At 37.8% G+C, this 13,231-nt stretch overlaps 2 protein-coding genes across 2 annotated transcripts; both read left to right on the plus strand.

Annotated features, from left to right (window-relative positions):
• The first annotated feature begins 2,150 nt into the window (after window positions 1-2,150).
• Window positions 2,151-3,365, plus strand: LOC147298129 (uncharacterized). The gene is made up of 2 exons (XM_086244304.1): window positions 2,151-2,444; window positions 2,637-3,365. Exons 1-2 carry the CDS (start codon window positions 2,151-2,153, stop codon window positions 3,363-3,365), a joined length of 1,023 nt encoding a protein of 340 aa, XP_086100430.1.
• Window positions 3,366-4,307: 942 nt separating this feature from the next.
• Window positions 4,308-8,870, plus strand: LOC147298130 (Met-10+ like family protein). Its single transcript, XM_086251379.1, has 9 exons — window positions 4,308-5,236; window positions 5,360-5,458; window positions 5,882-6,001; window positions 6,101-6,267; window positions 6,854-6,924; window positions 7,467-7,609; window positions 7,791-7,902; window positions 8,372-8,484; window positions 8,579-8,870. The coding sequence occupies exons 1-9, from the start codon at window positions 4,337-4,339 to the stop codon at window positions 8,720-8,722; spliced, it is 1,869 nt and encodes a 622-aa protein (XP_086107505.1). The 5' UTR covers window positions 4,308-4,336; the 3' UTR covers window positions 8,723-8,870.
• Window positions 8,871-13,231: the final 4,361 nt, after the last annotated feature.

The raw sequence follows: 13,231 nt of genomic DNA on the forward strand, positions 1-13,231 counted from the left end.
TAAAATTATTTGGGTTGGGTTTGGGGCCTTTGGGCCCAACTCGAGCTCAACTCGATGAACACAATTTGTGAAGTTGAACTCAGTTTGTATTCGAGTTCAACTTCAAGGTTAAATGTTCTTTATCTTCTATTTGTTTTTATGTTAAATATCAAATTTGTACCATCAAGGCATCAAATACAATATATTTGAGGTTTAAATGAGGAAAAAAATTTAATACTTGATTGACATTTCTTAAGCAGTTTCATCACCAATCTAAGTTCAACCCAATATAACGAGTGGGCCTAGCCCCTTCCGCTTGTACAAAGAGTAAATTTGAGCTGAATCCCCTAATCTTTGGATCTTTTTGCCGATTGAATTTAGGACCTGTTGCCTGTTGGGCTTTTAGATGTATAGCAAAACCAACAAGTTATAATCGAACCAAGGACATGTTGAACCCCAACTCCTAACATTAACACATATTTGATCGGGACGGTATTTTGTCAACTCAAACTCATACTCCCTTAATTAACCTACTTGTACAAAGTTTTAAATTTCAAGTTTGGTTTAGACGAATTTGAGTTGAATCAGGTCAACTTTCACCTCTTCATTTTGACGAGTGAAGTTAAAATTTTATAAACATACTAAAACATTATAAGAGAGCATGTTATTTGTACCCATTTCGATCTTACTATTTATCTTGTTTTCTCCAAATATGCGTATAGTATTCTAAATAAAATAAAACAAAAATAACAAAACCCAACACCTAAACATGAAGTTGACTTCATGTTTGATTAATCATTTGGCTTGGCATTTTCAGTTTGTGATTTGATGATCAATTGGACTTTCACTACCTTTTCTTAGACAATAAAAACAAATAAAATTACTCTGTTATTTTTTAGAACTTGTATTTGCATCTAAAGTACCTACAGAGACTTACTGTCCACACCAGCCACTCTTGATGATAATTACAGATTTTGATTTTTCATCACAACCATAATCTAGGGAACATCTCGATCTAATCAATAAATTTTTTCACTCGAGTCAATTGGGTGGTCATCCGTGCAATTGACCATGGTCCATGGTGAATCTCCCATAGGCATGACATTTTGTTTAGTGTAAGTTTGGGAGTACTTTTGTGGAAAACATTTTTGTTCAATAACACGTACTTTTATTAAAAGTTGCTTACACTTAGTGTTTCTATAGCCCAAAACATTTTTACAATTTTCTTTTCAAATGCAAGTAAAAGTGTGGTTGATGATTTGCAAATATTTTTGTTTAAAGAGGTTTTTAAGCCTCCGAAAAACACTTGCAAATAGGCCCTCAGTCACTATACTTGGTAGGTGCATGTAGGCATTAGATTCGACAAATCCATCAACTCAAATCCAACTCACACATTCGAAAATCTAAAATAAGAATATTTGAAAAATCAAATAAAACCGTTCATAAGTTCTTATTATATATATATATATATAAATTTGCGCAAATGGAGGTTGGGAATCTCTAAGCTGAAAAATCAGAAAAATCCCAATAATTTATATATATTAACTATAAACAGATCAAAAACCAGATGAATTAATTTATAAATTTGGTCTCGTACCGAATTAAGTTAGAACCTCGGTATAAATTTGGTATAAATTGCACAAGACAACTCAATACATGGTTGACAATTGGATAATCCTATGATTGGATTTGGATAATATTGGCCAGATTGATGTCAAAACCTAAAAACAGAAAACCGCCAAAACCCAAATACGTTAAAAAATAGCACATTTCCCAATCTAAATTCGAACAGCACGAAGTATTTGGCATAGTCGATCGGTCAATTTTTCACTAAAGTTATTTTTGTACATTTTCTCAGTTGAATTAATTTTAAAATTAACGAACGGAGCAAACGAAGCGATATGGCCGGCCAGTGAAATTCCTCAACGTACAAATACAACCCACACGCACACACACCAACAGACACAAATGGCAAACGCATTCTTCTTCATCTTCCTTTAGTTCCCTAGCTCGCTTTCTCAGATTCGCTGACCCCAACTTTCTCGGCTCCCAAACACCCCGCTAGATCCTCGTCCATGTAAACCAAATTAAAAACCACGTACGTACGTACGTACCCTTTCTGATCTGATCTCGATCACGTACATAAACCAAATATGGATCAAAATTGCACAATGTCGACGTCGACCAAAGTGATCAAGAAGAAGAAGAAGAAACTGAAGAGCGCTATCAAGTTGTTCATATGTTTTCGGTCGGGTCCAGGCTCGGCCACCGGGGGCAAGCCTGTTTTCACGTGCGTTGCTGTCGGAGACAAGGAAGCGGCGGCCGTCGTGTGCCCCGTGAGGGTTTTACCGGTGGCTTCTAAAGAAGGATACCATCAACCACAAAACGGCGGAGGCCAACAAACAAAAAAAGAACGCCGCAAAATTTATCGCTTTTTGAAGGCCATTTTGTTCGAGACCTCATTGGTCAGTTTTTTTCTTTTCGATTCACAAAACAAGTCCACTCTAATAACTATTGCATGAAATTCACCCCCAAAGACTTTGAGATCCACATACGTTAGTGATGTCATAATTAACAAAATTTGATTCATGTGATGGCCGGTATTTTTGATCCTTAATTACCATGAACATTGTCTTACATATATTGACATATTGCAGGCCAGGAAGATTCGAACAAGGAAACTAGCAAAAGGCTATGAGAGTTCAAGTCTAAGGTACAATCATTTATCGTCGTCCGAAGAAGAGGACCCCAAAACAATCTCCAAAACGGCGTCGTCCTTAAGTTCAAATGCTTCCATCTTCTCCAAATCTTCATTGAACTCTTCATCATCATCATCACAACGTTCGTCTTCCTCATTGTCAACCACCCATTCGAGGTCGTCTCTGACTGAGAGAATCAAGTCGTTCGGATCAGGGTCATCCATCAGTACCAGTCTAAAAGCCAATTCAAAGTACTTGTCCGACAGAATCAGGTCGTTCCGATCGAACTCGTCCCTTAGTTCGAAAACCAACTCCACAATGTCGGAGAGAACGAAGTCGTTTCGATCAAATTCAAATATTAATTTAGAGGAAATTGGGCATGCAAATGATGAAGAGCAGAGGCAAATTAGAGCGAGTTACCCTTCGAATATGGGGTTGTGTTTTGTGCTTATGAGTCTGTTGGGGTTGATATTTTGGGGGAAGATTTGTGGCATCGTTTGTGCTTCAACTTGGCTGTTTACCGTGCCATTTTGGAGTTTCGGATGTCACGACTCGTCGCCGGTGGCGGCGAACAAGGTTGAGCCTCCCAAGATTGATTCGTTAGAGGTCGACCATTCGGATCTCAAGAAGAAACTCGTCATGGGAGGATTGCTGGCAAGGCTTCCTCGACCTGCTCGCTGGCGATGACGTACAACATTTTCATTATGCATCTACTTTATTATTACGAGGGGCAAAGACAAGAAATTCAATTTGTTTGGGTCATTTAAGAACACATTGTACGTATTCGACCAAAAAAAAAAGCATACAAATATACAATGCATGTATATTTTGGTCTCTTTTTTTTTTACTGTTTGGTTTGATAACATTAGTCATCAAAATTTATCCCAAATTTTAGTCTAAACAAAAAGTGTTAGATGATATGACAATGTTTTAAACTTTTAGTTGTTAGATCTGACCAAGGGAAAACACTTATACATGATTAATTTGGGAATTGTTTTGATTTCTCTAGTATTAGCAACTGAGTTTGTAATGTAATTAAAATCATGTGTTGGTGACGAGTTTGTTCATTTTATTTATTTTCATTGCATTTTTACTTATTTTTAAAAAATTAAAATGCCAAAGTTACAAAGTCCTAGCCAAAAAAACAATAAAATGGCATCTAATACATTACTAGGAGAGCATTACATTCTTTTTTTGTGACTGGTAGTACTATTGCCCAGAAGAGAAACACTAGTTATTTTTTTTGGTACTTTCTTTCTTCTTCTTATTGTTTTGCATTATAGTTTTATAATGGATACCATTCATTTTCTAAGTCAGTTCAAAAATCGTATTTACAAAATATTAATCAATTAAAAAATTATTTAATTATCTAAATATTATTAAATAAATAAACAATTTTAATAATAGTTAAATATATAATAGCACAAATGCGAGCAATCTTCTTGCCAAAAAAACCCAAAATAGCATTCCTCCTGCTAGAAAACCCAAAATCAACTCCACCTAAGTTTCTAAAAAAAGTAGGAAAAACAAAAAAAAAAGACTTTTAGAGGAGGCCAAGGTCACGTGGGTAACACATGATCTTAAACCCTCAATTCCCTTGTCAACGTGAGGTCTGATTTTCCCGGGCAAACCGCAATCAACTACCATCACTCCCCAAAATGGTGAGCAAGCTCTTCTTCCTCAGACCCCACTCTCTTACCCTCGCCACTCTCCCCTCCAAAATCTTATTCCCCAAAATACCCTCACTCCGCAAAAAATTCCTCATCATCTCCTTCTCCTCCACCACCACTCAAGCTCAAATTTCAGACCCAGACCTCTTCTATGGACCCTCCCTCCACAAGGGCACCAAACCCCCAATTCACCCTCCCGTCGCATTCACCAAACCCTCACACCTTCAGCAGCAAGAAGATGACAAAGAAGAAGAAGAAAATTTGCTCAGCGAAGAAAGCTTCAGTAGGGTTTTCGACATCGCCGCGCTTCGAGTCCCGTCAAAAGACTGTTTTGCCCTGGAGAGCCGCCTCCGAGGCCACTTGCTGAACTGGCCTCGCATTCGCAACATTGCCAGAGTCCCCGGAGACGAGGTGGAAGACGAGCTCGTTGAGCTTCTTGCTAATCCGAGCAAAGACGAGCTCGATGACGACGAAAATGCTCTTGTTTCGCTCAATCGCCGCATGTACGGAAAATCCGAGGGCGACGGCGAGCACTTGAATCCCGTGCTCTACAGAGAAAAGCTGGTGAAGACTTTCAATTCGCGCGGGTACGTGAATTTTCGCAACCTCGCGAGGATGTCAAGGCCACCGACGCAGAGGAAGAGGAGGAGGAGGAGTGAAGAAGATAAAGGTGGTGAAGGGAAAAAGAGGAGTGGGAAGGGTGAGTGTTGTGTGCTGGAGGTTGTGGAGGATGATGATGAAGAAGAAGAAGAAGAAGGGGAGGACTTGAAGGGTTTGCTGGGGGAAGAATTTAAGGGCAGGAAGAAATGGAGGGGTTCGACGCGGTTGTTGCTCTTGGACGAGCGGTACGCGAACAAATGCGTGGAGGAGTTGCCTGAGGCAATCAAGGTGTTGTGTTTTTTTTTTTAGCAATTCTGAATGTTTATTAAGTTTTGTTACCATTTTTGCTCTATGACCTTATTTTCCATTGGCTTGTGACACTGTGTCTAATGTTCTTGCTCTGTCCCTTAGGTGGTGCTGAAAGAAAATACTGGGAAAGATGTGAGGCAAACTCTTGAGCTTGTGAGATGCAAACTGACTCTATTTTATGATTACTGGCAGATGAATGAGGTATATCTTAGGTGTGTTTATTTAGTCCATGCTATTGTCTTGCCATTTTCATTTCTTTATTCAAGATTTACTTCCATCTCTTGGGGGGCAGTAATATCAATTCATTCATACACAACACCAAAGTTGAACCATAAAATTAGATTGAAAAAACCAAAAAACTCGTAGTTAATTTTTTTTCTCATTTGAAGGATTCATAGTGATTTATTAAACCATGCATTGGGTGCTTTTAGTCCAAAAATTTCTGCATATCAGATGAATTTTTCATGATCAGCTTATTTTCCCCCTCTTCCGTTCCATGATAAATTTTGAAAGACTTTTTATTCAAGGAATGAATTTTATCAATTAAATGCTTACATTGGATAAGCTTGATTCAATATCGATAGCTGAAAATGATAATAACCATGGGTTTAACTTCTATGGCAGATGTTAGAGGCTTTGCTGCCCAAAGGTATGATTATTCCTTCAGCCTTTGAATCAGTTGGGCATATTGCACACCTAAACCTGAGAGATGAGCATTTACCATACAAAAAGCTTATAGCAAAGGTGCTTAATTCTAGAATCTAATTAATTTACCATTTTAACAATGTGCTGCTCAATCGCTGTATTAATTAATAATGGATGAAAGCTATCTTCTATTCGCAGGTGGTTCTTGATAAAAATAAGCCAAAGATTCAGACAGTTGTCAATAAAATTGATGTCATTCATAATGACTACAGAACAATGCAGCTTGAGGTTTTAGCTGGGAATCATTCCCTTGTGACGACAGTAGTGGAGAATGGGTTGCGGTTTCAGGTTGATCTAGCAACAGTGTATGTTTTTTAGCTTGCAATCTAATGGAAATTTCAACTGAAATTTTTCGAATATTTGTTTTAGTAATGCAGAAACTGATCAATTTCTATGTTAATTATGTTATTGTGAGGAAACTTTTGGCTGTTTGGTTAATAACATTTTCTTCCCCTCCCTTCTCTTGAATTTATTATTTCACAGTACATGACCCTTGTTCATGAACATGGGATAAGATAGTTGGAATCGTGAAGTTATCAGCACCAGACAATGAGCTTTGATTTGAGATAGAACTTTGATTTGATTTGAGATAGTCTACACGAAGTTTGGTTTAGTTCTAGATTCTAGGGGCAGAGTTTTACTGGTACTTGGGAGTTCAAATATAAATAATAATAACTATCATTTCATGAGATTCATAATTGTCAATAAATAAGAGATTCAGAGGTGAAATTAGTGTCAAGCAGACAGAATCAATGTGCTGAAATTTCATCTTATGCCTTCCCATTTTGTGTTTCCTTTCTTCATTCTTTTTTGCTGTTGTCAACGTCTGCTGTTTATTGTATGAATATGAATGACTGGCAAGGATCACATTCTTATGTTTCTTTCATGCAGTTATTGGAATTCCAGGCTTGCAACTGAAAGACAAAGGCTCTTGAACAGCTTTACATGCAAAGATGTTGTGTGTATGTTTTCATCTTGGCCTCATTCTGCATATCCTTAAAAGTTTTAAATTTTTTTTGCTGTTGGGGCCTTTCGTAATGATCAAAATTACAAAATTATTGTGTTTTTTTGTTTTGTTTTTGGGACAAGGTGGGGGGGGGGGGGGGGAGATATTTAATTGTTTCTTAGAAAGAATAAATGTTGGGAAAAGGAATACATGGGGACTATACAAAGGCACGCCTACTTGGTTGAACCCATTGAAGTCCTGAAACTAAGAAAATGTTTTGTTCTTGGTTCTGAAAAACTAAGAAATGACAAAAAAAAAAAAAGGAATAAGAAGAAAAGTGCTCAACCAGATCCCTGCAGCGATAGTGCTCTAACCATTAATTCTAAATTCCTGCACGTAAGCTCTGCATATTATTAGTCATCTTGTAATATCCTATGGTAAATCAGCGACTGTTATAGAAGAGAACTTCTGCATTTTAGTTTTCCCAGTCTATACATTTTAAAATATCAATTTGGAGCCAGTTACTTTCAAACAGTCATATTTCTTATCTATTGACAGGTGATGTTTTCTCCGGGGTTGGTCCAATAGCTATATCTGCAGCAAGGGTTGTCAAACGAGTATATGCCAATGATTTGAATCCCTGCGCAATTGAATATCTGGAAAGGAATAGTGTCCTCAACAAACTTGAAAGGAAGATTAAGGTATGAAAGTAGCCATTGCAGTAGGATCTAATGAATATGATTAAAGTTTTTCATTGAAGGCAGTAACCTTCCCCTTCCCAACCCCATACGTAGCATGGGTTGACCAAGCAGTCAGCATCTTTTAAAAAAAAAAATTTAAATGAGTGTGTTTCATATTAAGGATCTTTTTACCACTCATTAGGTCTTCAACATGGATGGAAGGAGGTTCATTAACGCTATGTTTGCAAGTGATAAAGCTGAGTCTATATCTCAAGTGGTCATGAATTTGCCAAATGATGCTGCAGAGTATCTAGGTGTGTTGGACTGATTCTTTTTTTGCTTCTTGCTTGCAAGTCTATTCATTCTTTTAATTGTTGGCTTGTGTAACTGCTCATCTCTACTCAATCATATTTTAAGTGTGATAAATCTTCTTGGTAGCGCTCAGTTTTTCTTTTGCTTTATTAATGGGTTTTGTAGTTTCTCTTTGTGTTATGCACATGCAATTAGTGATACATGATTGACGGGAAGGCAAAAGTCACTAATTAAATGTTACTACTTAAAGTGTTCACCTGGTTCTTGGGGGATAGGGTCACATTTTGGGCTAGTTGGGTCCATGGTAATTGTTTGCTTTTGTTGACCACTATAGTTCTCCAATGCATGACAGAGTAGTAAACTGTTAACCGGTTGGTTTCTGAAGGTAGTTAAAGTAGGATTTCTACTGTTATGCAATACTTAAACTCTCTCTCTCTCTCTCTCTCTCTGTGATTTTGCTTCCATGAACAGATGCCTTTCGGGGAATATTAAGAGACAGATCCATGGATAAAGAATTTACCTTGCCGATGATCCATGTTTATGGATTCTCCAAAGCTCGAGATCCGGAGTTTGACTTTCATGAGGTACAGTGCTGGATACTCACATGTGTTTTGTGTATTTTGGGTAATGTTGTTTCCTGTTATCATCTTTTACCTCTTTTTTTTTTAATTAATGCAGAGAATAAGAATTGCACTGTCAGAAGTGGCAGTTGATGTAGATATGCGTAGGGTACGCCTTGTTGCACCAGGAAAATGGATGTTGTGTGCATCATTCATCCTTCCTAAGAGTGTAGCTTTTGCAAAGCCTACATTGGATATGTAAATAGGTCAAAGTTTAAACCTTAGGTGCGTCATACCCTCTCGAGTTTTGCACATAAATTAGATGTATGTATATAGGCAACTTAAGGAATATTTTCTTTGGTACCCACATCCCACCATTGTGAAATCATAATTTTTCTTCTTCATTTCCATTGTCCTGTTTATCCTGTCCTTGAGATGCAAGTCTTCTTGGTGTTGTGTTTTTTAAAGATACAATTGTTACTTGCAACTAAACTGTTGGTTGGCAATTGACATGTCCTACTCGTTGTATTGTTATGTTTCTCAGTTGAGAGAAAGTAAAACAAGGCCATGCCATATTGATTTTGCTTTCAAAGTCTCTATTGTAATTGCAGCAGAAACTTCCCTTTTTCTGTGGGTCATTTTCCAAATAAGGAGAAAGAAAGAAGAAAAGAAATAAAGAATCTTGCTGCCATATTGATTTCTGTCATAAGTCTATATGCAGCAGAAATTTTTCCTTTTCTGTGGGTCGTTTTCCAAATCAGGAGAATGAAATAAGAAAAGAATCTTGCCTAACCAAGATTTATGATCTCTTAAATGTTTCTTCCTTTTTCCCTTTTTTTTTTCTCAACTAAACTGTTTAGGGTGCTAAAGGACATGTAGTCCTAAGGCCTTCCACAATGCAGTCTGAATCTGATTCCCAAACTCATTTTTTGGGTATAAAATGGGTATAATCCAACCACAATGGGCTTGAATGTGATCCCCATAATTTTTTGAGACCCAAAAGTTATCCCCAGTTTTGGGTATAGACTATACCCAAAACCAAATTAAATAGCTGGCCCACCAACAAATAAAAGCTATTAAATGGCTTGCCTATTACCAAATTAAATGGCTGACCCACCAACAAATAAATGAGTTAAATATTAATATCCTCATATTTGGGCCTCAACACTATTGTGTTGGTGATCTTCAAAATCTATATTTTATACTTTTTGATACCCAAAATTGATTTGGGTATTGGGTATTTGAAGATCACTATTGTAGAAGGCCTTAGGAGAATAGAATTTTGGATCACTGGCTTCTTTGGAGAACGTCAAGCCAGTTTCTCCTTGGTGGCCAAATTGGCCATCACGGTCCATCTAGCCGTTCATTTCTTGCCTGTGTGCGTTTGTGTATATATTTACACACACACATTGGATATATTTAGTTTAACAGCTGAGTAGGTTGAGTAAATTGCTTTTTTTTTTTTTTTTTCTTTTTAAAGCAAATATGGGGTGATAAGAAAAGCCAGTGGATGGGATGAACAGGTTAAGAGACAATAGCATCACTCCATATTGAATAGTGTGTGTAGTTGATATTGTATCTTAGTACTTATGTAGAGATCACAGGGGGGCTGTAAAACACAAAATACAAGTAGATAATATTATTCAAAAACAAAACTCATAATTAAGAAAAGAGTGGATTGCTCATTGGTTATAATGAAAAGCTATTTGTGTTACTTTCAGGCATATGTACTCTTCTTACATGAATCATTGCCTCAACCAGTCCAAAGGGAATAAATGCAGTGTTTTAATTTCTTTTAAAACAGACATTATCTATATTACTGCAAATTTATATATGCACCCCAGACACATCTCAGACATATCTTGCTTTTATGTCTGGGTCTTTGTTCTGTACAAAAATTTTGCATTGCCAAAACACAACTAACAGATGACAGCGACTTCTTGATGCATGCAAAATTCACCAAAGTGTACATAAATGCCTATAGGAAACCGAATATTTGTTGCCCATATTTGCCTTCTATGGACGGCCCTGATTCACCCCATCATCTGCATGCTACTCATCTGGTCCCTCCATATAAACCCCAGTGTAAGACATGTACTAAATCTACATGTACCACTGCCTCACTGGCCATGCATGTCATATGGGACTGCCCTAGTGTCCTATCCCATCCAAAGCTGGGTTTGGGGGACAGATTGTCTATTTGGGGATGGTGGTTGAGGGCAATATAGTAAAAACAATTGACTCAGAGAAACACTCAGAGAAAGAGACCGAATCTCAGTTAAGATTGAGATCTAAATAATTATATCTCCTCCTCAGTCCTCACTGTGCCTGTGGGGTGGTCCTCTCATCAATTTATGACTGTCTTATTGGTATGTACAAATATGTAAGGGTGGGGAACGGAGAGGGACCTTTTGCTATTTTGTTAAAAAATGGGTAGGTGTTTCACAAGCTGCATAAAGGCAGAACTAACAGTTACTCTAAGCTCTGGTTTCTTTATAGCAACCACTAGGAAACATCTAGGGCACAAGATTGCTTGCCGATTCTTTCTATAATGACCCCCTTGAGTCCAATTATTTTGTATGTACCAAATAAAAGTTTGAGAGGGCTCAATATATGTGCTTTTTAATTTGCATTGTTAAGGCTCATCTACTTGATTTAAAGCCATACATGGAACCATCTACTTAAATGAATGAACCTTTGGCACTAGTGGGATCAATGAGTATTGGAGGGTTTTGAGATTTATGGGGTCTTGCATGTATGAAAGAATGGTGCTAGATGTATCACATTTTTTATACCACACTGGTATTCTTGATAGAAGCGGGATTTATTGTGGTATAAATGTAGTATTAAAAATATAGTACAAATAGTTTTATCATGTAAAAACAGAAATATGTAACTTCTGAGATATCTGCATAACAAATACCAACAGAACCATATTGCTCGATCATATGCTAATTCACATAAAACCCATGTCAAAACAGTATGAGTGGGTAAGTAGAACCAACACATAAAGAAAATGATTTGAAGAACTTGATTCTCAATTTGAGTAGAATGGCAATTCAACAATTCCCATCAGTTCAATTCCACACCAACCTAGATAAAAACTGAAAAATGACTATAATTTAAAACCCAAAAGCTCCGAATTATTCAACTGGTTCAATTGTACGGTCACCACAAGCTTCAAACTAGCCTTCAACACCTTAAAAAAAAAAAATACAATATACAATAAGAACCCTCAATACATGTATAATTCAAGAGGTTTAGCTCAAGTGACATGAGGTAGGAACGAGGTAGGGTGGGATGAATGATAAGAAAACTAGATAAAATTCCAGGAGGACAACAAAAGACATTTGCTAATTGCTACTGCATAAACTTGATTATGGGGATGCTTGGTACTGTATTAACACCTAAACCCAATAACAAGAAAAACCCAGTACACGTGTGAAGTGGTCCCCATAAAAAACACAAAGCCTCGAGAGAGAGAGAGAGAGAGAGAGAGAGAGAGAACACAAGCCAATCCAATCATTCCATGCAGGGCACAATCTGCTGAACAGAAGCCGATAATCCACCATGTCTGTCCAAACCCAGCAACTCCGAAAAGAACGTATCGGATTTCAGAACACAATCCTCCCACGTGTCAACCGCCTTCACACGTACCAAACCTCTCCCTCCAACTCCAACAACCCTCCCCTTTTCCTCCCAAACCCCCTATCCCTCCGTACAACTCCTCTCTCTTCAAATGTTATAGCGTGGGGGCCCCACATACCTGCCACGTAGAAAGGGGACCACACCCCCAGTGGGCCTAAGAGCTAGGGGCCTTCCGATTCTCTGTCGACGGTCTTAAAGACTCAAGGGAAGAGAGAGGCCCAAAAATGGAAAGAAAGTGGGGCCCGGTTGGTGACGTGGAGGGTCATGATTGGCAAAGATCTTCACGAGGTTTCATGGGGTGTTTAGGACGGCGCGAGTGTCATGCACATCAGAGCAGGCTATGGACATGGACCGTAGTATTATTATTCAGAATTTCAGATGGGATCACATGACACCCACATCGTATCGACACGACACGCGTCGGTTGGTCACGCGTTTGGAGTTGTAGTAATCTCAATTGCTTGACCAAAAATTTGGATGGCTAATTGCCGCTATAGCATGCTTGATTTGTGTGCAAATTGTGTGTGGGGTTCTAGGCCCTCTAGCTTGCCTTCTATGAGAGTATCAATTACAGAAAGCTCAATTAATTTGTGAATGATCAAAATCTTGGTAGTTGATGCTCTCTTGAATGAACCTGGATTGTGGTGTCTCTGTGCATGGCTAGCCAACTTAATTAGGTGAGGATTTGGTGGGACATCCAAGGAATTGGATATTAGAGATTGGATTGGTGGTTCTAGATTTTGATTTCAACACTTGGGGACTAATTAATTCCTAGACAAGTCTCATTGGGGTTTTTGGGATTGGTGTTCTCATGGTGTTGTGGACTGTAGTCTTAAATGGGGTGTTACTTAGTTGATAAAGAATGTCATGGCCATTTAGGTTTGCACTAGGGGATAGTAATTAATAACCAAATGTGAACCTTGAAAGAGACATACAAGATATGCATATATATTCTTCATGCATGTGATTATAAAAGCTAAAGGATTGCTTTGGGTCATTATGGTTTTTATAACAACTCTCTGATTCATGATTCATCAACAAGTTTGCTTTCAATTTTAATGCTACTAGAAAAGAAAGGCAAGCACATAAATGGGTACAAGAAAAAGAAACGAAAAAGATTTGT

Source organism: Dryas octopetala, chromosome 1 (assembly GCF_963921425.1).
Source record: "Dryas octopetala chromosome 1, drDryOcto1.1, whole genome shotgun sequence".
Lineage (NCBI taxonomy): Eukaryota > Viridiplantae > Streptophyta > Magnoliopsida > Rosales > Rosaceae > Dryas > Dryas octopetala.